This window comes from Bos grunniens, chromosome 9 (genome assembly GCF_055505025.1).
Source record: "Bos grunniens cultivar Pamir isolate PY7600 chromosome 9, Bosgru_T2T1.0, whole genome shotgun sequence".
In the NCBI taxonomy this organism is placed as follows: Eukaryota; Metazoa; Chordata; class Mammalia; order Artiodactyla; family Bovidae; genus Bos; species Bos grunniens.
Window position 1 is genome coordinate 67246262 of NC_141173.1, and position 27211 is coordinate 67273472.

The window sequence follows — 27211 nt, forward strand, 5'->3', positions numbered from 1 at the left end:
AAGGGGCTATAAAAGAAAAGGAAGTGAAAATTAAGTTGCCACAATTCACCAAGAAGGAAATACAAGTGACTAAGTAAGAAGAAGTTCAAGCTTGGGGTAATTAGGTAATTAACCAAAATATGTAAATATAAATAAAAAACTTAAATTTCTGTTTTCCACTCAGGCTGCCAAAAATTAAAGCCTGATGATTTAAATACTAGAGAAGATACATAGAAGCTGGGACTTAATAATTGACAGTGAAAGCATTACCAAATATAATACTTTGGAATGCAATTTCACAATTTCTGATAAAAGCCAATATGGACATACCATATGACATTAGCATTCCAATTTTAGTAATATACTACAGGAAAACTTCTATATTCTTAAAGATGACATATACAAAAAATATCCATTACAGCATTGCTTATAATTGAAAAGAACCCGGAAATAATTTAAATGATCATCTGTGGAAGAATGATACTAAATGACAAATCACAGAGTGGAATAATTTTTCAGCCATGAGCTACTAAACTGGATTAATGTGACTCTGCACGTGCCTGTCAGTCACCCAGTCATGTCCATCTTATTGCGACCCCCTGGATTGTAGGCCACTAGGTTCTGCTGTCAATGGAATTTTCCAGGCAAGAATACTGGCGGGGGTTGCCATTTCCTTACTCAGAGGATCTTCCAACCCAGGGTTCTAACCTGTGTCTCCAGTGCCTCCTGTATTGGTAGGCAGGTTCTTTACTACTCTGCCACCTGGGCTCTATGGATAATAATAAAAAGAGAAACTAAGACAAAAGATGATTTGATATATTTGTTCGTATAATTAATATATGTTAAAAAAAAAAAAAAACCTTAAAATACCACATTCTCCAAAACAATCTACTGGGAAAATTCCACTCAAAAGTGATATATCAAATGGAAAAGGAGTAGATAAATCATGGTAAAATGACTGGTTTTAAACACTTAGATTTGGAAGTAGTATGAAAGAGCAGTAAGAATTACAACTACAAAATGCAATACAAACGTTGCATAATATCACAAAGTAAAATAACAATGTTTATAAGATGTTATTAATTATTAATTAGTGCCAGTAAGGTGGGATATTCATGTTTATAGCAAAAAGTCAAGTTGCCATCCAATACTGAATTTCCAAAAATGATTCTGATGACTTAATATTTACTGTAATCCATTTTCTTACTTTCTGGGATCTTTAAAACATACTTGACCTCATTGACTAGATTTGTTTTCCCCACATAATAACAAACATAACACTCATTCAAATCTCACAGGTGTGGTTCTACATGTTTTCATGGATATCGTGTAAATTCTATATATGCAAGCTTATTTTTAGAACTGCTATAGATAAAATCACCCAGGACTTTTTGGTGCATTACATTAAACAAACCTTACATGAAGAAAAAAGTCAAAGAAAGAACAGAAAGAAATAAACACTTGTGATGGGGAAATTTTACCTAGCTGTCAGTCATTATTTTAGTTTTGCCTAGTTTCCTATTTTAATATATATAATTAACTATTTATTGTTAAAAACTAGTACATATGGAACACACTTTACAAATTATTTTATCCAACCATTAACCCTTCCCCTATCTTTTTCCTCTTTACACAAATATACATACATACACATAGAAAGTGATGCATAAAATGAAATTCACCAAAAGTTAATAATCGATAACTTTTTCCTGCATAACATAACATTTAGGTGATTTTGCTTTCTTTTTTTTTTGCACACTTGATTTCAACCTTTCAAACTATGATAGAAATTCAATAGAAAAATAAACTAGGAAATACTAACCTTATTTTTAAAATATCTACATAAAGTAATACAAAGCAGACCCAAAATGCACACACGACTAGGCAAGTAAATAACTGAGACTCAGAACTACTAGTTAGATGATTTTTACATTTTTTTGCATTGCTTTCACGAAGACAAACTCTCAGAAATATCTCCAGTTTCATAAAATAAGCAATAAAATTTATTATAAACTCATATGGCACTATATGAATAAATATTCAAGTATTAAAAATTAATGAAACTAAAATCTAATTTATCATCTTTGTAAAAGTTTGTGAAATAGAACAATTATACTTTAAGAGGTAACAGATGATAGAAAAGCAAAACACCTATGAGAAAATGGTTTAAAACTATTTAATATAGCATTGGATATTTATCAAAATTCTGTGTGACAGATGAATTTCTAAGTTAGTTCTCCATTATATGAGTATTTTTTCTATACTGTGATGAGGAGAAAGTTACTAAAATTCTGACTGGCGAGTTTTCCTGTGGCTTTAATATCAACTGCTCATAGGAGACATAGCTTTTAGAAAATCAATTTACTCATAGCCTCAAGACAAAATAATTTGGTAGCAACAAGAGGAAAGAGATACTCAAAACGATTGCCTGCAGGATATGCATTAAAGACAGTCCTCTAGACAGATTCCATTTTATCCTTAAATCAAGGCTGAGCTCCTGAGAAGCTATTTTTTTTTTTCTTATCTTCAAAATTAAGACAAGGTATATTTTTCTGAAGCAACTAACTTATTTTATCTTATGAAACCTATGACTTCTATGGATAAGACTATGTTATCTTGGAGTCGGAAGTATCCAGATTCACATCCCAACTCAACAAATTAATAGCTGTGTGACCTGAGACAAAACTCTTAAATTCTCTGAGACTCCTTTCTGGCAAAGGTAAAACTTAACAAACCACCACTTTGTAGTGTACTGCAATAATTAAATAACACAATTATGAGTCAAATATTGAGAACAGTTCTTAGAATGTTATAAGTGATTGATAAATGGGATTTTTATTATAAGTAATACCATAGTTGACTTTACTTTTACTACTAATAAATTCAGAACCAAATATGGCCTCCCTAATAACACCAGATTCTATGACATAAATGTTTATTTACTTTTATTACCCCCCTAAATCTATCTGTTCTTTTCCCCTAGTATCCTTTAACCCCCAAGTTACTTATCAATTTTTGTTGTTCTATTCAATCATGTATGTTCCAGTAAACCATCTCATATTGTTTTTGAAGATAAAAAGGATATAAATAACACATATAATCATTTGTAAATATATAAATAATAAAATAAAGACCCTTTCAATAATGTTTTATATACTCTAAAATCAGTCTAGTGTTTACCATGAGACATATAGCCTGTGCTCTGTGTATAAGACTACAAGCATAATATTACACATAATAATATAAGTAATATATATATGTATTTATTAATAAATATATGTTCAAACTTTATAAATGAATATATGTTCAAACTTCATCACAACACAATTGGTGAGAAAGCAAAATGACAGAATTAGGTACATAGGAAGGAAAAAAAATTTAATTTTTATACTTCAGTTAAGTTCAGTCACTCAGTCATGTCTGACTCTATGACCCCACAGACTGCAGCATGCCAGGCCTCCCTGTCCATCACCAATTCCCAGAGTTGACTCAAACTCACGTCCATTGAGTCAGTGATGTCATCCAACCATCTCATCCTCTGTCACCCCCTTCTCCTACCACCCTGAATATTACCCAGTATCATGATCTCTTCTAATGAGTCAGTTCTTTGCATCAAGTGGCCAAAGTATTGGAGTTTCAGCTTCAACAATCAGTCCTTCCAATGAATATTCAGGACCGATTTCCTTTAGGATGGTCTGGTTGGATCTCCTTGCAGTCCAAGGGACTCTCAAGAGTCTTCTCCAACACCACAGTTCAAAACCATCAATTCTTCGGTGCTAAGCTTTCTTTACAGTCCAACTCTCACACCCATACATGACTACTGGAAAAACCATAGCCTTGACTAGGCAGACCTTTGCTGACAAAGTAATGTCTCTGCTTTTTAATATGCTGTCTAGGTTGGTCATAACTGTTCTTCCAAGGAGTAATCGTCTTTTAATTTCATGGTTGCAGTCACCATTTGCGGTGATTTTGAAGCCCCCCAAAATAAAATTTGTCACTGTTTCCACTGTTTCCCCATCTATTTCCCATGAAGTGATGGGACCAGATGCCATGATCTTAGTCTTCTGAAAGTTGAGTTTTAAGCCAACTTTTTCATGCTCCTCTTTCACTTTCATCAAGAAGCTCTTTAGTTCTTTGCTTCTGCTATAAGCATGGTGTCATCTGCATATCTGAGGTTATTGATATTTCTCCAGGCAATCTTGATTCTAGCTTGTGCTTCTTCCAGCCCAGGGTTTCCCATGATTGCATATAAGTTAAATAAGCAGGGTGACAATATACAGCCTTGACGTTCTTCTTTACCGATTTGGAACCAGTCTGTTGTTCTGTGTCCAGTTCTAACGATTGCTTCCTGACCTGCATACAGGTTTCTCAAGAGGCAGGTCAGGTGGTCTGGTATTCCCATTTCTTTAAGAATTTTCCAGAGTTTGTTGTGGTCCACACAGTCAAAGGCTTTGGCATTTTCAATAAAGTAGAAGTAGATGTTTTTTTGGAACTCTCTTGCTTTTTTGATGATCCAACAGATGTTGGTAACTTCATCTTTGGTTCCTCTGCCTTTTCTAAAACCAGCTTGAACATCTGGAAGTTCACATACTGTTCACGTATGGTTCACATACTGTTGAAGCCTGGCTTGGAGAATTATGAGCATTACTTTGCTAGCATGTGAGATGAGTGCAATTAGTGGTAGTTTGAGCATTCTTTGGCATTGCTTTTCTTTGGGTTTGAAATGAAAACTGACCTTTTCCAGTCTTGTGTCCACTGCTGAATTTTCCAAAGTTGCTGGCATATTGAGTGCAGCACTTTCACAACATCATCTTTTAGGATTTGAAGTAACTCAACTGGAATTCCCTCACCTCCACTAGCTTTGTTTGTAGTAGTGTAGTAGTGTAGTAGTAGTGTAGCTTCCTAAGCCCCACTTGACTTTGCATTACATTAATATAGTTTTTGATAGCAAGCACTCCATCAAATGAAATAAATCTTAAACACAGAAGTTTAAATTAAGAACAATACCAAAAATTTTTCCCCAAAACTTAATTATTGGTCACAAAGAGTTGGACACAACTGAGTGACTTCGCTTTCACTTTGCTATGAAAAAAGAGTGTGATCATTAATTTCTAAATTACATAAAAATCACATATAAAATTATTTTTCTAATTGTTATTCTTGTTATGCATTTAGTCAACATAGGCTACCTCACTGTGAAAGAATGACAAGGAGACTAAAGACAAGGATATTTCCTTTGCAATTTTGTATGTTTCTAAAATAGTTTAGAAAAACTATTGATTTTAGTCAACATTTTTAAAGGTAATATGTTTAAAGTTTCCTAACTCAGTACTTTATTTAAAATGCAAACATATCTTACCTGGTATATTAAGTAACCAGAGCAATGACCTCTTTTTCAGGAGTGCCATTTTGGGAGTTAGCACTGAGAATTCGTGTGTCATTTTTTAAAGTAATAATGTAATAAACCTTTCGTTTTCTCTCTGTGAGAGATACAGATGAGGCAACTAAAGAAGAGAAAAAGTAAGAAAACTATTTCTAAATCAGGCATGATTGCAAAGGACATTTTAGGAGTATAAAACTTGTAATATAAAATCATCAAAGCAAAAAGGCTTTGTTTGACCATAAAGGACTCTAAGAGGCTAAGGTTATAGAAGCTATACAATAGGTCTTTTTAGATATAGAGCCATAGTAAGAAAGCAAAACTTCTGTGAATCCCTTTGATTGTATACAGTTGCATGTGGACACAGATGCACACACACAACGGACAAAATATATAAACAAAGAAGCAAATTACACACATTCATTCAACATTCACAAAACCAAAAAAGCAACATCCAATCCCATCAAGTCAAGGCAAATAGAAGGGGAAAAAGTGAAAGCTGTGACAGATTTTATTTTCTTGGCCTCCAAAATCACTGCAGATGGTGACTGCAGCCATGATATTAAAAGATGCTTGCTCCTTGGAAGAAAAGCTATGACAAATCTAGACAGTATATTAAAAAGCAGAAATATCACATTGCCAACAAAGATCCATATAGTCAAAGTTATGGTTTTTCCAGTAGTCATGTATGGATATGAGAGTTGGACCATAAAGAAGGCTGAGTGCTGAAGAATTGATGATTTGGACTGTGGCACTGGAGAAGACTCTTGAGAGTCCCTTTGACAACAAGGAGATCAAACCAGTCAATCCCAAACGAAATCAACCGTGAATTTTCTTTGGCAGGACTCATGCTGAAGCAGAAGCTCCAATACTTTGCCACCTGATATGAAGAGACAACTTATTGGAAAAGACCCTGATGTTGGGAAAGATTGAGGGCAGGAGAAGAAGGGAACAACAGAGGATAAGATGATCGGATGGCATTACTGACTCTGTGGATGTAAGTCTGAGCAAACATGGGAGATAATAAAAGACAGGGAAGCCTGGTGTACTGCAGCTCATGAGGTCTAAAAGAGTTGGATAGGACTTAGGAACTGAACAACAACATATAGCCATGGAGAGTTTCCTTCAGTTTCACTATGATGCTTTCTGGATATAATGATATAGCTTACAAAGGAACAAGGAAGTAGAATGAATTTGAACTCTGGGCAATAGTGAGGGTAGGCTGCAGTGGGGAGAGAAGCAAAGGAAAACAGAACAAAAAAGTAACACTTTAAGTAAAATTTTACTTTCCTCAATACAGTTAGTCCAAAGTCACTTAAGGCAGAGTGTCACAACCTATATATACATCAACTGGGCCTGAGTGATGAAAATTTGCCAAGCTAGAGGTGATGCAGTTTTTGTCAAAAAGATTGAACAGCACTTTTATATTAGTACAGGGAATGACAGTGCATGATTATTGCCACAAGCATGAGGTTGTTTAGGGGATAATGTGAGCACCTTAACAGTAGGTAGTAATGGGAAATGTCTATCTCTCCTTCTTTCCTTTCAAGGTAGGTGCATGCCTTGTTACACTGCCAAACCATTTCTCACTCCAACTCCTTAAATATCACCTGTCCAAGCTGAGGATCTATTTTTAACTGAACACATATGCACTATTCATTGCTAACAACCTTAATACAATAAGCGCCTTACTCGTCCCATGAAACGAAAATACTGTGTACTGTTTGTAATATGGGAGCATTGTGTCTGTTCCACTGTTCTGCTGCATGCAGGCTTGTATGCATTTCTCTATTATCCAGACTTTTGATGACAGGTATACTAAAAGGCTGTGATTATACTGTATTAAGAAAAAAAATATTTCTAACTCCCAAATTTTCATCAGATCAATTCTTGATTCTAAATTTAAAATAGTAGTAATATTACCCACTTTCTAATTTTATTGTTACAAGTATATGTATATATGTTTCTGTCAAAATATATTTCTAGAAGTTTAATAGATTTCCAACTTTGAAACTTTTTCTCAGAGTCAATTTCATAGTAGAGGTGATACCAACTTATCTTCTTAAAAGATAATAAAAGAATTATTAATCAATTTTAGAATGTATTTTGAGAATCCTTTCACTGAAATTGTAATTCATGTGAAATCCTTTTACATAAATAATTAGAGCAAACAGAGCTTTAAGAAAGGCTTACTGATTATTCACAAAATTATAAAATATTGTAACAGAGAAAAAGTGATCAGCTTAAAAAAAAAAGTAGAAATCCAGTTAACCTAACCCATATAATTAGCATTATATTCAAAGACTACGGAACAGTTTAAGGGATAAATCACTAAAAATTCTACATTTTTGTCTTAATAATAGGTAATTGTAAAGTCATTTCCTTAAGAAGATATTTGTACTGCTGTTTTATAATACAATCTCAGTCTTGCTGACCTACTTTTTAGATTATAAGAACATTCCACTAAAATCTGACAAAGAAACACTTACTTTCTGCTCTTTGCTGAAATAAATAGGTACTTTATTTCATCTGTTCTGGTGAAATCCTTGAAAAGTCTAGTTATTTAAATCTGTCCTACAGAGGTTCCTGAACTGAGTTTTTAAAGAATCAGAATAATTATTTTAGTTGATTCTCAAAGCACTCAGGCATAGACTTTGATACAAAATTGAAAAAAGTAAGTTCTTATAGCTCAAAGTTCTAATAGAGTATCAGTGTTTACCTAACTATTTAGCCATACTAGAAACCCTAAGAATGACCATGCACCCTCTGAGACTAATCCCTCCCACATATATTCATGACCCTCTCCTGTCAAGGTGTGGAGATACCTAATGGGCATGCCTTCTGCATAAAAGCATCATGAATCTTTGAGATGAGGTGTCAAAGGAGGTAAGAGAGCAGATGAGAAAGGAGACAAAAGTGCACAGAACAGATCCTTGGCAAGTTCACCAAGGATCAGCTGACAAAAACCAACATGAAACCACATTTTTATTCTGTCTTTAGCATAATGCTCTAAGCTAACCATTATGGGGAACACTTAAAAAAGCAACTATGGAATTCACAATTTGACAAACTGACCAGTCTTTTTAAAGTATATACTGATCGAGTTTAATGCATTTGTAAATAAAAAATAGTCACTTTATATGTTTTTATTGGTTCTACATAAAAATCATTTAACAGCTTCAGTAATCCAAAAAGATACTAAGTTATCCAGTATAATTCAACTCCCTGAAAAAGAGTATGGTTTTTTAAAAATGGTTGAACAAAATTTACTTGAATGCTTAATTCAAGGAAAGCATACCCATGACTCCAAAATCACAAAATGAAATGGTGATGATGCCCAATCTATAAATCCTGTTCTTTTTCCTCTCTACTGAACTGTGGACCCATGACTATACCTAAACAGAGCAACCTCCCTTCTAACACTTTCCCAAAGTTTTACCTCATCAAGTTAAAACTTGTCACTATACCTTAATTTTTCAAGCCAGAATTCCTTCCAATGTCTCAAAATTCTACAGATTGCATCTCTCAATCTCTTTCAACTCTGCCTCAGTACCGGAATCCTTGTTTGTACTGTTTCAGTTCAAGCACTGATCAATTTTTGCCTAGAATGATATTGCTGCTGCTGCTGCTAAGTCGCTTCAGTCGTGTCCGACTCTGTGCGACCCCATAGACGGCAGCCACCAGGCTCCCCAATCCCTGGGATTCTCCAGGCAAGAACACTGGAGTGGGTTGCCATTTCCTTCTGAAACCTCTAAATGTCCTGAAATTTCCTTTCAATCCTTTTCCCAAACTACCACTAGAGAAATATTTCTAAAAGCCAAACCATTCCATTTTAATAAAAACATTCAAACTAACCAATCTTTAAAATCACTCCCTTGAGCAAAATATTCTAATATATTAAAATAATGTTATAAGGTTAAGATGGACAAAGAAAAAGTTGGAAAGGTGAATAGATGTGTGAGATAGCAAATACAATGAAAGAAAACGTAGTGGTGGATATATGGGTATTCAGTTCATAATTCTTTCAGATAGTCTACATGTTTATAATCATTTTAAATCTCAGAAAAAATGTATTTTAATGTAATGGCTTGTTAAGTAAAAAAGGCTAATATTTACTATGGGCTGCTGCATCTGTGCTAAGGAAGCACTTTACACACATTATCTCTAGCAGTGTGCTGGAAAATGTCTAACATTTTCAACATGATTTTGGCTCTCTAGAAAGCAGAGGAGATGGTGAGGGACAAAGCCGTGATCTGTAGCATTTGTGAGTCTCCACGCTCAAATACTCCAACTATAGTTTTAAGCTTCTCAAGACAGAACCGTAAGAGATGAGCATTAGTGTGTCATTATATCTCCAACATACAGATAAAATAGACATCAATTTCTCAAGAATACAGATAATAATTCAATATGTTAAAATAATTAGGAAGCTTTGAGTACGTATTACTTTTATTTAAAGGATAATTGATATATCTGTAAAAGTTTGTGTGATTTATTTTTTAATAATAATTTTAAAACCACTGGCAAAATTCCTGAAAATTTAACAATCGTTTCTCAGTTTTAACACTTGGCTGATTATCTCACAAATGGCAAGTTGGGCAGGTACAATTATACATCATTATTTTTATACATGACAATATGAAATATTGGAGAGACTATTACTTGCCTATCAGTAAATATTAGAGCCAGCATTCAATCTAGATTTTACTGACTCACAAATCTCAATTGATATTTGCTAATTCTCATGATCTGCTGCCTCATGAAATTCTACTCCTACTTCAAATTCAAGGCTCCTTTATGCTTCCATAGACTAAAAGCATATCTCTCATGCCACTTATTTGTCTAATTATTTACCCATAAGTCAATCTGATAACCTCTCTAGGTAGCTCAGCAAAGAAATGCATTCAAGGCAGCCGGGATCTGAATCTAAGACTTTACACTAGTGCATCATGCATAGTAAGTACTCAATGCATGGGAATTACTATGAACATGATTCCCCAGATTTTGAGTGGCTACAGAGCAGAATTTTCATTTTAGTATGACCAGCAGTTAAGGTATTGTCTGACCTGTAGGAGACACTCATGCAAAAGACAAGAAATGCAATCTGAATGACAGTCTTGGTTTTCTTATCTAATAATAGTAAAATATTGGTCAGATCACCTCACTGAGTCCCAGTGCCCAGAACAGTGATAAATGGGGGACATGGACTTGATTAATTATAAAGTACTTTCTTGTGCTAAAATGGCATGCATGCCCTTGCTGATCCAGTAAAGTGCATTAATACAGTACTTACAGAGAAATTGAAGAGTATGTGTCAAGAACTTTTCAATCATGTAGAAAAAAGCAAATGCACAATCCTCATTGTAACATTCACAATAGCCAATCACTGGTGTTAGCCTAAGCTTTCTTTCACTAATAGGATGGTTAAATATATTCTAGCACATATATTCAATAGAATATTAAGCAATCATTAAAGATGATGGTTCGAATGTCCTGTAGAAACAAGGAAATCAGTTAATGTCATGGTAAATAAAATAGAATGTAAAATAAATTGTATATATCTTAACGTTTATATCTTAAAGAAAAAGCATGAGCGTAGAGAAGAGTAATACTGTATTGACAAAAATGACAAAAATGTATAGACACTGTTGGGCTCAACAAGGGATATATGTATACTTATAGGTGATTCACAGTGCCGTACACCAGAAACTAAAACAACATTGAAAGCAATTATCCTCCAATTTAAAAAATGCTATGATAAACCATAATGGAAAAGAAAATTTTAAAAAGAAAGTATATATAAAGTGTGGGCTTCCCAAGTGGAGCTAGAGGTAAAGAACCCGCCTACCAATGCAGAACACACAAGAGACGTGGGTTCCATCCCTGCGTCAGGAAGATCCCCTGGAGGAGGGCATGGCAAACCACTCCAGTATTCCTACCTGAAGAATTCCATGGACAGAGGAGCCTGGCAGGCTACAGTCCTTGGGGTTGCAAAGAGCTGGACACTACTGAAGCGACTTAGAATGCACACATGTATAATGTATAACTGAAACACTTCGGTGTTTAACACAAGAGTTAACAACATTGTAAAATAACTATACTTCAATAGCAATAAATAAGAAAAAGAGTGCTTTTAAAGAAAATTCTATTTGTGAAATTTAGTGGGATGCTTTCTTATGTATAATTTATAAAAACTATTTTAGTGGGTAAATTCTAATGAAGTCTTCACAAAATCTGGGACTGTAGTAAAGAACCTCCCAAAATCTTAAGCTTAGGGATAGTTAGTGCTCCCTTGTCACATTTTCTGCTTCTAAGCAGAGCAAAGTTGGTTGTATTAGAGAGCAGACACGTGCAGAGTGTACACACATACCTATGATGCAGAATTCACCAGAGGAGAGAATGGAGAAACACAAAAGGGAACTCGGGAACAATAATTCTGCTTTTTAGTATCCCTTAGTTATATAATTTCTAAAGATGGCACCCAAATTGTTGAAATTGACTGTAAAAATGTTAAAAGAAAACCTAAACTGGTTCCTTTAAGCTGAGAAAATCAAGTATTAATTTAATTCAATGAGCTGACCTTTTGTAAAAGTAACTGGTTCATTGCTGGAGCTTAGCCTTACAAAAATGAGTTTCTCCTTTGGTGAACAGTAAACCAGAAATAAAAAGGAAGCAGAAATTAAAGAATTAATCTGATCCAGAGAGAAGGATTCAGAGAAGAACTTTTCTCCCTGTTGCTTTCAAAAATAAGCAGAGTTCTGTATTCTACTGATGTATTTTACGTGATGTAGAAATACACAGGAAAAAATCTATTTAAGAAAATTACATAGAATGATGAGTCAGTTTCTACATTGTCACTTGTTATAAGAAGTTAACTAAATTACCTGTTAATTTTTCTTTTAAAAGTAAGATAGGTGAGAAAAGTTGCCATCTCTTCATTACTTTAAGCCCAGCTTTCACAGTGCTGGTAGGAGCTCAAAATTTAATGACTAAATCAAGGAAAACACAATTGCTGGCCCAAACCATCAGAGAATCTATGCTAATAATCTGATGTATATTAATTAGTGTATAAAAATATCATGGCCTACAGCAATATGATTTCATGATAATGCGTGGTGAGGGAACAGCTATTGCTATTTTCATATTGTAGTTCTTTAACTACTAGGTAGAGCTCCAATATCTGTCCAAGTTCACAGATTCATCAATATGCCGATTTGTTTTTAAGTTACATTAAGTTTTTCCAAATGCTTTAAAATGCTATATATAAAGGTGATAAAATGAATAATACTTTAGAATTATATTGGTTAGTATTGGAGAAATTAAACATCTAAAATATATTCTTAAACTTCTTTTAGTGTTATAATTTACTGGATGGCAAATAGAGTTGCAAATTCATAAAAGCATATAAACAAACTTTGCAAAGATTACTGCCATGTATACTTCAAAACTAGATATCCATACCTCTGTTTACCTGTAAGATATATCTTCGAGAAGAAAAATGTCTAGCAAAGCGATATGACTTCCAGTAAATGTGACCTGAATTTTGAGCAAGCATCTATGCATATGGTGCTATTAAGAAATCCTTAATAATTGGCACACTAGTTATTTCACTTTCCTCTATATTTACTTTTAAAAGAGGAGTCTATTATATATATGTGTGTGTGTGTGTGTGTGTGTGTGTGTGTGTGTGTATGTGTTAAAGGTATGTGTTTTGTATTATAAATACAAAAGTATTATAGAATCACATGTAACATTAGTACAAAAATATGATGTTCATATATTTTAACAGTACCTTCTTAAAAATAAAGTATCAGGTAAAAATAAACTTTTTTTGCTTGATTATTATTCTTTACTCATGAACGACTACATAGAGGTGGGAAAGAGTAACAAAGCCAGAGAATAAAAGATAAGCTATTTAAATTCAAACTTGGCTCATATTATTTGGCTGAGACAATTAAAATGGACATCACTCAATGGTTTCTAGGCCATATCATATGCAGTGACAGCTGAATTTGCACATATCTTGCTTAGGATGACATGAAAGGCATGAATTTCTGCCCTTTGAAGTTCATTTTTTATTGGATTCACATAGTATAATGTTACTTACAATATCTGAGATTAAAATTCACTCATTATCTTTCCTTTGATTATGCTTTTTTTCTCCTCTGTATGCGTGCATGCCTGTGTGTTCAGTCACTTCAGTCCTGTCCATCTCTTTGTGACCCTATGGATTGTAGCCCACCAGACTCCTCAGTCCATGGGATTCTCTAGGCAAGAACCTCCAGGGTATTTTCCCAACCCAGGGATCGAATCTGCTTCTCCTGAGTCTCCTGTATTACAGCAGATTCTTTACTGCTGACCACTGGGGAAGCCTGTGGTTTATACACAGGTTGGTGGAAATAGAAACGGATGGAAAAAATCACCCTTATAGTAATTATTAGCTATAAGGCCGTATCTTGTATGAAGACATTTAAGATCAAAATGTGAAATTCTAAGATGATTTTAGATTTTCTTAAGAGTAAAGTTAAAATAAGAAAATAATGAGATACACCTTTATAAAGTAATTTTTTCCATTTGTGATATTATATAGAATGACCAACACTCTTCAAAAATGGTAATTAAAACTAGAATGATTCAAAATAAGTGAATTCCCAAAACAATAATCAGTACTCCTCCCCATCAAACATCCCCAAGGAAAATGTGGCTGCAATTTTTTTTGCCAAATCCTGATTTTAAAAATTTTACTTTTTATTCCAAAGGAAAAAAAATTATAATTCAAAGAAGGAATTAAACAGACAGTGACAACTGAAGACAGAGAAAGAAAATCAAGTTAAAAAGGAATAAAACCAAGAACAATTCTACACACCAGTGTAACCACAATGGCACCACTGAAGACCAACATGATCCACAGTTTCTTAACTCTACCTGCACTGGTTTGTTCTTCAGACGTTCTTACCTTTATTATCATTTGACACTATTAATACATTTTTACTTCTATTTCTACTTCCTAATATCAACTAAAAGACCTAGGACCAGAGGGGATATCCAGGATATTTAATAGAACTGATGCTGTTACTCAAATCATTTCCACTTGTCAGCTTTATTGCATAATTCAATAAAAACAAATGAAGTCAATAAAGAGTACTCAGTGACACTGTTGACAGACAGCATGTAGTAAAGTACTGTAGATAAACTAAAAGTGGTCATTTTTACTGGTTACCAAATGCTTTCTAGCAGCCATATAAGTCAAAAGAAGACAATTTCAAGCTGCAAGCAACCCAACTCTATTTAGTTAATGACACAGCTAGAAGAAAATGTGCCATGAAGTATGTATAGTTAATGGTAGATCCCATGCCTGAGAAGAACCAAGATGGGCAGTGGAAAAGAGCATTTCATATTTGTTCAACTTTCATCAGTTTTAGGCTGGGGGTTCCCAGCATTATAGACCATTAGCAGAGTTAACAGAAGTTGATGATATTATGTTAATCTCTCTCTCCCTGGAAATTTAACATTTCTATAATCCATGAAACACAGAGAATCAAAAGCAACAACACAACAAATACTTTGATAACTTGAATTAGGAACGTGAATTATATTTTCAATATAATACCTCCATCTGTACATATAGTTCCTATGTGTTAACAGAACAGGAAAAAGAGAAGGCAAATTGTCCTTATGGTGACTACTGGCCTAACATTGTTTTATGCATTATTTCACAGTTAAGGAATTAGGGGTAAGGCTTAGAGAAGTGTTAATCCAGCTGTGTTTAAAAAACAGTGATAGTGTTTTCAAACTTATTGCTTGAGAAAAATTGTTTTGGGGTCAAAAATTAATCTTCGCATCTCTGGAGTTCCAAAGTGCTTTGTATTTTTATTATATCACTTAGTATGCTTTTATTGTCATTATGGTCCTAACACTAGACAGGCAGTTCCTGAAGAGTAGGAATCCTGTCTTATTAATACTGTATCTTTTGCAGTCTTCAGTGTGGCTATGTATGCAACTCTGACCTCAAAAAATTAATGAAATGAACAAATATGCCATCAAATACACAATAGGTCTTGAATTTCTCTCTAATCTGTCAAAATTTTTCTCCCCTAAAATAATGTGTTATACCATGGATTCTGCATGTGTATTAAAGCACTGCTGCTGCTGCTAAGCGCTTCAGTCATGTCCGACTCTGTGTGACCCCAAAGACGGCAGCCATTCCTGGGATTCTCCAGGCAAGAACACTGGAGTGGGTTGCCATTTCCTTCTCCAGTGCATGAAAGTGAAAAGTGAAAGTGAAGTCGCTCAGTTGTGTCCGACTCTTTGTGATCCCATGGACTGTAACCTACCAGGCTCCTCCGCCCATGGGATTTTCCAGGCAAGAGTACTGGAGTGGTTGGCCCGCATACTTGAAAAGTAAATCAAACAATTAAAGTAAGCTAGTTTTTAAAATCCCTTTAATGAAAAGAACTTTCTTGATTATTAGAAACAATAATATTTTCTAGGAGTTTATAGATTTTTCATTTCTGATCTAAAATAAGAGAGACATGCTTGTAGAGCAGATTACAGTCAGTATAATTAAGATTATAAGCATGTGTTCATGCTGTTTCTACTCCCAGTCTTTCCTAAGCTCTAACTCCTCTTCCACAGAGATGAAAAGATCTTTCTAAAAGCAAATCCAGTCGTGTCAGTCTGCTTCTTAAAAACAACAGAAGAGCAGTCTGGGTTATGTTAACCCTGGCCACATCCCACCCAGAGCTTCAATTCTACCACAGCTCAGAGTCAGCCAATGCTCCATCTATTTTCAGAACCCCCCAAAACTCAGCAATGTTTATAACTGGGATAAACATGTGATTCCTCCATTTTTTTTGTCTATTTTCTGTTGTTTCTGCTTTAAAAACTCATAGTCAATTTTTAAGATCCAGCTTAAAAGCCATCCTTTCCTGGTGATAGCTTCTCTAAAACACTTTCTTGAAAAGGAGGAAGAAATTCTTCCTCTAAAGTCCTTTCACTTTGCATTTTACTCTTTGTTTATGAGGCTGTCCCTTGTGACTGCTGGGAACTGAAGTGCAAGGAACTGCTTGTATAGCTTAGAAGACTTAGTATATAACCCAATGTTGTTAACAAACAAAAAAGCCAACAGAATTTTCTCTGAATAGATAAATGTCTTTCAAACAAATATTCCCTATAGAATCTGAAAAATGGTATCACTTATTACTTACTAAAAGAGAAAAAAAATTTTTTGTAAGGGTTTTACCCTTTTAGATTTTTAAGAAAATGGAAGAAATGTTGTTTTCTATTACTTTTCTTATGGCTTTTTATCTTTGTATTATTTGACTTCAATAATAATAACCTTTTAAAATTCAAAAATAATAAAGAATTCATATAAAGATCATATATAAGAAATCAATAAATTTCAAAAAATTTTAAAACAAACCATGATAAAAATCTTTAGTTGAAATAAAATAGTATGGCATCCTTACACTGATAAACCATACCAATTCTTACAGAGTTGTTTATTTAATTTAGTTTTTGTGTAACTGCAAGGCTGAGGTTCAGTGATGAATAGCTGTGACTGGTAACTATCTTTGACCACAATAAAAATCAACATATGGTTCCATTTTGCTGATGATACCACAGCCAAAAGGCCAAAATTTAATTCCATACTTTGCTGTTTCTGGTGTATGCCTGAGTATTGTTTTGTTTTCTTCCATTTTGGACTTAGGAGAGAAAAAGCAGTTTGAGTAAATGCTTACATTTAAAATACGACACACTCTTTTTTCACCGCTTCATAGATCTACATGTTTCAATGAAAACTGCCAAGAGCACTGAACTTCAATATAAGAGTAGAGAGTAGCTTTCCCAACTGTGTAAATATATTACGTTATGGACACCCTGAACTCTTGACCTTCCCTATAAAGGAGATGCTTCTAAAATGTCAGTTAATCATAAAGCAGTGCCACAATGGGTTACCCAGAAGCAGAAGGCAATTTAAAAGAGCAATTTTAACATGCAATTGCCAAAACATGCAATGCAGACAATTTCTGATGATGGCATATTTTATTTCCATTTAATAAGAGAAAGAGAAAACTGTATTTTCTCAGCTTCTATACCAGATGGCATACCCAGGGGAAATAGACACACTGAAAAAACAAGTGTGCTGTCTTTGATTGTTCAATGGAGTTTTTGAATTACTTCCCATTTAAGACAACTTCACATTTACACATTTTTTAAAATGTATAAAATGCTTGAAAAAGCATTATGTGAACAATAACATGGGTCAGGCTGTAAGCTAACAGTGAAGGAATCATACCCTCAGGCACAAAGAGAAGCAAGAGGCAAGCAGAGCTGGCTACAGCCACCAGAGGCTGTAATTACCACCTCTCCTAACTTGAGTGACCCTGAAGCAGGTAATCGTACTTACCAAATGATTTTAATGTACTTCAGAAGGAAAACAAAGAAATGCTTTGGCAACTAGGCAGAACATTTTCAGAAAAGGATAGAGTAAAACATATTTTACACTTCTTTACCTGTCTAAAATATTTCAAAGAGTGTATACTTGAGTGTTAAGCACACTAATCAATTGTGCTTTCAATAAAACTGAAATTGCAAATATTAAGCTATGTTTTCTCAAGGAATAATTCAGCCATGCAGATTCTATTTTATAAAAATGTACACCCCTCCCAGATACCATACTTTCATATATCCATGCTACATTCTTCTGAAGGGGGGAAAAGAAATGCCCATAGTAGGAGCAAGAGGGAAAGAATTCAGTTTTTCAAGTACCAGAAAATAGGTATGAGCCCCGGTTGCCCAGTTGACTGAAGATTAGACAAATCATTATTTTTTACTTTGTTTTTCCTAAGTCTTACATTCACCAGCTACAAAACTGGGATAATAATATCCAAGTAATTATAAGGCAACATCAATCAATACTGTATTATGAAAATGTACATTTGCATTTAAAATATAAAACTTACTCATTAACACACATAAATAAAGCCAACTCATTAACTTGCTGTAAAATTATTTATTGGCAGATTTCTGCCAAGAAAAAAAAATTACTATTGCCAGAAGTAAAATTTAAAAGGCTTCACTACATTAAAATGGAGTTTTTAAGACAGTAAATATAAACTAATTACTCTCTGATAGGTATCTAGTAGTCAAGGATTTTTCCTTTGTGATAAACCAAAATAAAAAAATAAGAATTTCTGAGAGGCAGGAAGTCATCATCACCCTATTTGTTACTTATAAAAAATTCATGTGAAATTGATATCAGACACACACACAGAGCTAAAAAAAATTATACTTATCTTCAAGGCTTCTTGGTGGTCTAACACGTAGAATGCATTAAAATAGCTATTTCAAAACAAAAATATTCAACCAGATGATACTAATGGTAAAACATTACCCTACAACATGGCATCCGACTAGTATTTCTTAAAATGGAATGGTTTACAGAAACAATATTCAGAGTTTACACAATTTAATAGAATTAGATGAGAACCTCTCCAAAAGTTATCTTTGTCATCTCAAAGGGATTATTTTCCCAGATTATGAAGAATTTTTGTACTAAATATCAGAGAATATCATAGTCAGCATAAGTTGTGTTCTGTTCGTTGCTATAAAACACCAGACTGAGGCCAGTGATGATACTCACGCTGGTAGGGTCTGAAGGATCTTAAACTCGGGAAAGAACTCTTGAAGAGGGGAAGTAGACGGACGTCATAATTTTAACCTATACTGACTGTATTTAGATATGTGATGTTCATCAGTTATACCCAACTTCTGCTTTTCAGAGATTTAAAAGCTAATAGAACATCTAATTCCGTAAGTTTTCCCTCTTTTGCTAATAAGAGAGCATAATTAGTAGACATTCCTATAAAACAGTAACCATAGTTTCTCTCCAGTCTACAATGTACTTGAAAATCTAGTCTATAAGCATTTTTTACCATAAAACCTACATCAAACACACCTATGAGAACATTAATAAATTAATAAAGATATGTGACAAAGACTCACCACATGTGAAAGATAGTTTCAAAAACTGTTTTATGGTTGGAAGTAAAACTGCAAATGAATGAGCTTCATACCATTTTATGCCACAGAACCCACAAATTAAATGTTTTTCACATATCAAAAATAGACCAATATAATTTAAAAATGTCAAGACATTTATAAATTTGAAAGCACCTATGAGCATAAGTTATTTTTACTCTGTCCCCTCCCACAAAGATAAGGTTATTCTCAAAGTAAAATACCTCAAAGCACTTTACAGTCATATTTTTACTTATTTCAGCTCAATAGGCATTCTGAACATAAGCATTTAACAGGGATAAATCAATGTTCCTCAAAATGTTGTTTCCATCCACTTAATACAGCATAACTAGCCCCAAAACACAATTTCATTTATTTTCAATTTCCATTGGCCTTTAGACCAATGACCAATTTCAAATAATTTCTAGTTTAAAAATTACATTATATTAACAAATCATTGTGTGGTACTGCTAATTTTTAAGGATCTATTTTGGTAAAAAATAAGGCAGATGAGATATTTAAAAGAAAGAAGTCTGGGCCCAGAAATCAAGAGGAAGCTCACTTGAATAGTAAATTAACATGTATTACTTTTGTTTGTATATACCTTGTAAGGATTAAATGTAAAGGGAGAGAAAGGTAATTTTATCAGAAAATATGTGTGGATAATTTCTCCAATAAAACAGACCCCACCGCTCCTCATTTTATGTTACCACTGGATGTTAATTTTGGAAGAGTGAGTCACTTCTCAGTTTCCATATTGCTTCCTTTTTAAATTATTTCTCTGACTAGTTGAGGTTGTAGAGTCAACTTGCTTTTCCCCACAGGAAATTCATCTACTACAATAAGAATAATTTGTCACATTACTTAAAATGAAAAGACTTAGCTGTACTGAAAATGTGAAAAGCAAATTGTGTGATTTAGGCTGAGCCTCAGAGACTTACCTAATGTCTTCAGGATTAAGCTATTTTCCAACCACAAGATAAACATACGACACAATCAGCAAATTAGAAAACTGTCTATTGTCTAAATCTGAGACTAAAAATTCAGCAGTGAAGCTTCCTACTAGTGAGCATCTTTAAATATTTATATAGGAAATATGTAAATATGAATATATAAAATGAGTCAGAATAAAATATTTTTAGGGATGACAATACATTAGGTAATTGCATGAATTTTACTTTAATGTTAGATCAGTACTCTTGGTGGGTAGCCTCAGAATATTGTAACTGTTAAACAGATGTCAAAGAAACAAAAGACACATTACAGGCATTTACATTTTCATATATCCCTATGGTCTTAGTTTTCAATTTTCAGAATCTAAATCTTTAAATGTTCAAGACATACAGACCTATGAATTAACTCTGCAGGTGTTTCAACATAATGATTTACATTAAAAAAAAACTCTTTCAACTAAATTAAAAAATTAAACTATTTTCAACAATAAAACAATAAAATAAATAGTATAATAAAAGTGCACCCAATAAATTAGATAATAAAACTTATCAGTGGATTTAATAAATAGCTAATGATTTTTCTCATTATAATAATACGTTGCAATAAGGAACAGGATGCATGTTTATACAGTACTTTTTATTTCACTTTTCGTCATTTCTTATTGTTTTCTCCATATGCTATTATTTTCACCACTCTGTTTTAGGCATGAGGAAGACAACACAAGCTTTAAAGACTTAAGAAAAGCCCCTGTATTTTAAAGCTGGGTTTCCAGCTGCTGTGTTAATCCCCAACAGAATTTTCTGAATAGACTTTATTGAGGATTGACTCAAAGTAACTTTTCTTATGTGTATTATCAGATACAGCCTCTGCACTGACCATAACAAAATTATCAAGACAGACAATTTGCACATAGTAGAAAGGTACTCAACACTTGCTTAAACTGTGAAGGTTTTCTTTCTCAATAATAGGTTCACTGGCATCAATCAGAGATTTTGGGCTAAATACAAGAAAGCTGAGCAAAATTACCATGCAAGAAAAGACTGTAGATTCATAACAATAATAATAAAGAAACATTCACACTGCCCTTAAATCAGTCAAATTTATGACATAATTAAGGCTACAATTTACCAATACTCTGGAAATCTTAGAATAATATGACTAATCATGTAACAAATAATTAGAATTTTTAATATTGGAAGAATATTATGTCTTATGCTAGATTCCTTCACTAGGCCGAGTAGCCTGCTCTTCAGTCTTACCTGCACATTTGGTTCTGGTGATTAGTGGAGGTCCTGGAAGCCCCGTTCCACCTTCACCTGGTCTTGTAAGCAGAACACGGATCTCATATTCGGTATCTGGATCCAAATGCCATAATTTATAAGTTGGCGCATTGACTGCATGGGTTTCTGTCCAGGACCCTGATGTCATTCGGTACTCCACTTCTTTCAGAATAATAGGACCATCCCCAATGATGGAGTTGGCATTTAGCTGAATCAGCAAGTATGTAGGCCCAACGCCTAGTAGCTGGGGAGGAGCAATGGGTCTCGGTGGTTCTAGGAGAGACAGATGAACAATCTCATTAGCTAAAAACCCAAAAGACTATAATGCATAGATATACTTATATCTCTTGAACTCTAAAGGTTTAAGGCCTATTCTATTTAGGAGTTCATAATAAATATTTAAAAGAAAACTGGGAATGAGTGGTCTGGAAACTCTACTTTTAAAGAGCAAATACTTTCAAGATGGGATATGACCCTTTTACCACAAGTTTGTTTTTTTTTTTTTAATTGAAAACATGCCTCTTCAGGAGATAAATTTGTTAAGACACAGTAACCAAGGGAAATAAAAAGAAAATATTTAGAGATAGATAGCTCTGATTAACTACTAAACACAGTACACATTAACATTCTTGAGGAACTAGGATCTTGACAAATCTCCAAATTAATGAATACTGCTATAACTAATTATTTTGTTCATAAAATATGTCCAAGTCATGTTTTTGTTCCTGCTGTTTTTTTTTTTTCTTTAACTTCTGCAGACTTCTTGCAGATGAAATGAAAAGAAAGCATAGCAACGTTGAACTCAGGAGCTGATGCCGAATGATGACTTGTTTCCATACATCTATCTCTCAATATAATAAACTGAAATTGACAGTGAGGCAAAATCACAAATCATTACATATCACTGGCCTTTGGGAGGAGCATGTGATAAAGCAATGCATCAAAGATTAAACTCAAATGTCAAAGGTACACTGCAATTTAATCTTGAATACCTTAGAAAGAAACTTTGGGAAACAATATATCAATTGTTGAACTTATGAATATGATAAATAATGAATTAGGGAACTATTTCCCCTCAACAACAATACAGGTGAAATCTGATACTGAACTTTATGAAAGATCCCATAGCTTTAGCTCTGTCCATATGAATTCTAATTATTACATTGCGATCAGGTGGAAGCTTCTTTAAGTCTCAGAAAGAACATTTCTTGGGGATCCAAAAGACTTTAAGGGAAAGTGTTAATCTATTGTTTCAAAGGTGTTTTTTTTTTTTAAAGTTAAAGCAAATTATATGAAGAAAAGCTATTAAATGCAACCACACAATCCTCTTGGAGTCCACACCTTCATCTCAAGGAGAAGATGCAGATAGAAACAAGAAAATACAGCTGATGTTTTTTTAAACTGGATTTCCTATTTTAATGGCAATGAATGCTTATAATACAACACTGGAAAAAACAAAAACAAAAAACGTATACTTCTGGTACAGATTTCCAGTTGTAGCCCAGAATTTGCTTTTAAACTCCAATGTATAGTTTCCACCTTATGAACCCTTGTCTTAAAAACATCCCTAACATGAGGAATAAATCAAGCTGGACTAAATCTCTATACAGGTTAATTTTCAAGAATCTTCCTCCAAAATTCATATGACAAATATTTATTGAGTAATTACTAACTGCAAAGCTATTCTACACATTGGGTATTCATATAACATGGCAAGGGAGAAATAATAAATCAGCAAATTCATCATTTTAAATTGAGAGTTATGTAGAAAATAGATACTGAGATTAAAAATATCAGACGTTGGAGGGAGAGGTACCTAGTGAGTAATACTAGTTTTTTTTCTGCCCAAATGACTTGAAGAATATAAAGTCAGTCACATCAAGAATCATCATTACACAACAGCTTTCAAACTAGTTATCAGTAAAATCATATAAACTTGTGCTTCACTACTGCTCCTGTTTAAAGTGAAAATAAAGCTCAGATTAAGATTATCTATATTCTATATAAACTAGTATTGTAGTGTAGTCACTTAGTCATGTCTGACTCTTTGCAACCCCATGGACTGTAGCCTGCCAGGCTCCTCTGTCCATGGAATTTTCCAGGCAAGAATACTGGAACGGGTTGCCATTCTCTTCTCTAGGGGATCTTCCCAACCCAGGAATTGAACCTGGCTCTCCTGCCTTGCAGGAAGATGCTTTACGGTCTGAGCCACCTGGGACCATGAGCTTTGTAAACTGCTTACATTTAAAATTATCACTATTTCTTATAGAAAGGTAGTGCTTAACACCTGATTTATAAATTTTAAGTACAAAATCTCTAATGGTTTGAAAATTCTTTTCAACAGCATATATTCAAAATTGGGTATAGGGTGAACTAATATTTATAAATTCACAGCTGAATTACATTGAGAAGCTACAGAAGAAAAAGTCTAAATAATACCAAAATAGTTTAGAATTCTCATGTATCAGCTAAACAAAATAAAGCTGGACAATTCATACCATGAAATTTCAGCAACTAGTCTAACAACTTTTATATTTCAAGTTTATAAAAGTTTTGGTAGACAAAGAGAGAGTTGATATATTTTCTAAATCTTAAACTAAAATGAAACTGAATAGAGAAATGAATGTAATAGAAAAAATGCAAATATCTTCCCAGACTATCTAAATGTTGCACATATTTTAAGAAGCAGTCTGTATTTTGCGAATAAACTGAGCTGCCTCATATCTGTAATGTTTGTTTTCATTCCAGATGGCTCATGTACTGACTAATTTAAGTAGGAAATGATACTAAATTCACAGCTTGCTGGGATTCTAACCCAGAGCAGCAATGCCTCACTCATATCACAGCTGAACAATAACGTGCAGAGGTCTGATATTTTACATTGGAATAATTTGCCAAATTAATCATACATAACAAACATTGGGATTAATCTATAAATTTATGGGTAGGGTGAAACCTGACCTAATAAGTGTACATTGAATATAAAACCTCAACCATCACAACTCTGCATATTATTGTCATGGAAATAAAGGAGAAAACAAAAGAGGAGAACAGAAGAGGAAAGCTACAACAAAACATATATTAGAAACAAGTGAAAAAGTAAAGCACAATGTTTCTTCTATCATTTCTACCTTTAAAGAAATGACATGTACAAGAAAATGAAATTTAAAGTCAAGAGATCTAGTTTTTAAAATGCATACACTATTAGCTGAGTAGACCTGCACATGTTATTATTATAATTTCCTCATTGGCACACTAGGCATAATTTTAAGAATTTTAAAAGACCTTACATTTCTAAGGCATGTCAACAAGCCCTATATTTGATGCTGTTTTGCTTTTTTGTTTCTGCCAAGGAGCATATAAATTTTAAACCTGAAAATTAGTATTCAACACTAGTGTTTTGTGTACATGAAGAACTGAGTTTGCTGTAATCAGGTTCTTGGACCAAAGAGGCCAATAATTCACTCTCATCAGTGTTACATCTCACTTACTATGGTCAAGTCAACAAAAGGGCAGTCCAGTAATCAAAGCACTAGCTCAAATTCGGAACTGTGGCAATATTCAGAGAGGCTTAAAAACATATACATTGATTAAGAGCATGATTATAAGTGAAACCTAACATTAATGAGACTAATATACCAATACATATTAAATTTTATGTTGGAGGTAAAAAGTTGCCTCATATTAGCATATGCATTTTGGTTTTAGCCCCTTGAGAACAAGGAGGCTTATTTATAAAATCTCTATTCATTTCAATAAATTATGCATGAATTTTAATCAGTTAGCAAATGAACAAGTAATTGTTCTGCAGAACAATATTAATATTCTTCATAACTTAATACACTATCAGACCCAGAGGTGTGGTGTGAATAAATCCCAATTGTACACTAGGTATCAACTGAAGCGTGCAATCCCCAAAATACAAGATAAACTTTGCCAATGTTACCAATTAACTTTCAATTAATGACTTATATTCATTATTCTAGAGCTAAACCTATTATAAAATTGCAATTATACATTCAAATTGCTTTATTTGTTTTATTTCAAATAATTTTTAAAAGTGTCTTGGAATCAAAGTAACTCATTATGAAAGAATATTCTCATTCAATTATTCCTATTACAATGCTATTTACAAACAGACATGTCACTTATCAACACTGAGTTAATAAAATGCAAAATCAGAAGTTGAAGCTATGAAGCCAGAAAAAGTCACTCAACAAAGTAAATATCAAAGCAAATGACACTTCTACATTTGTCCTTTCAAATAAATACATTAAATACCTCTCAATCCTATATCCTTCCACATTGTTTTGTTTACTTGTCAGAGAAGGCTTGATAAAAAGTATCTTGAGATAAGCCTTCTCATTATAGAAGCAGGCAATAAAAATGCCTTTGTCTCTTAAGACTGTTGTAACAAATTACCAAAAAAGTGTGGGTTTAAAATAACTGAAATTTATTCTCTCATGATTCTGGAGGCCAGGTGTTCCAAATCAGAATCACTGGGTCGGAATCAAGGTGGTACCAGGACATACTTCCTCCAAAGGCTCTAGGGGAGAATCAGTACCTTGCCTTTTCTAGTATCTCCTAGCAGCTGGTATCCGGTGGCTTTTGGCCACATTACAACAGTCTCTATTTCACAGTTCACACTGCCTTTTCCTCTTCTCTCTGTAGCCAAATCCCTCCAATCCTCTACTTATAAGGGATTTCCCAGGCAAGAATAATGGATTGGGTTGCCATTCCCTTCTCCAGGCAATCTTCCTGACTCAGGAATCTAACCCAGGTCTCCTGCATTGCAGGCAGATTCATTACCGTCTGAGCCTGCAGGGAAGGTATTTGTGATTATATCCACATGCAGGGTCCACATGAATAATACAAAATACTATCTCCATCTCAAGACTTTTGGCTTAAACACATCCCCAAAGACAGTTTATCCAAATACGGTAATAGTCGTCGTTGTTCAGTCGCTCAGTTGTGTCCGACTCTTTGGACTGCAGCACATCAGGCTTCCCTGTCCTTCACCATCTCCCAGAGTTTGCTCAAAGTAGTCATGGGTTCCAGAGATTAGGATCTTAGATTTTTGGTATCATTTTCAGCCTATCACAGACATGGATTATGAACTCATTCTTACTCCTGGGAGACATCACGACTCTACCTTTAATCTAGATGGTAGGAAGCTAGCAAAATAATTCTCCTAGGATATTTCCTAGCTATGTTCAGAACAGTCAAAATTATTTGTAAGAGGCAATAATTTATCCACATTGCTTTTTCCTTGCTATTTATTTTTTAAAGGAAATGAAAATATAGAGGATGAAAATTATTACTGGAAATGGCTACAAGAGTCAATGTTCCCTTTCTATGTCTAAATTCCTATAAAAATACAATTAGAATATTTGCCTTGGAGTTATTTATTTGCTATCATTTGTTTACTTAAATGAATGAATCAATTCAAATCAATATTATTCTACTCCTTTATCATTCCTCTTATTAAAATTTTGACCCAGTTATAGTTTAAAAAGAAAACTTTACTAGTTCGTGCTTCATTTTGTCTAATTTTCTTCCACATCACCTATTAAATGCTCAAGTAAATGGAAAAGAA

General features: G+C 33.7%; 1 protein-coding gene across 10 annotated transcripts in view; it reads right to left on the reverse strand.

Moving 5' to 3' along the window:
• Nucleotides 1-27211, reverse strand: part of PTPRK (protein tyrosine phosphatase receptor type K) — a 619180-nt gene that overhangs the window by 220565 nt on the left and 371404 nt on the right. For all 10 annotated transcript variants that reach the window (XM_086317874.1, XM_086317871.1, XM_086317869.1 and 7 more), the window contains one exon: nucleotides 21595-21888. In XM_086317874.1, the coding sequence (XP_086174000.1) occupies nucleotides 21595-21888 (294 nt within the window). The remainder of the gene's footprint in view (nucleotides 1-21594; nucleotides 21889-27211) is intronic.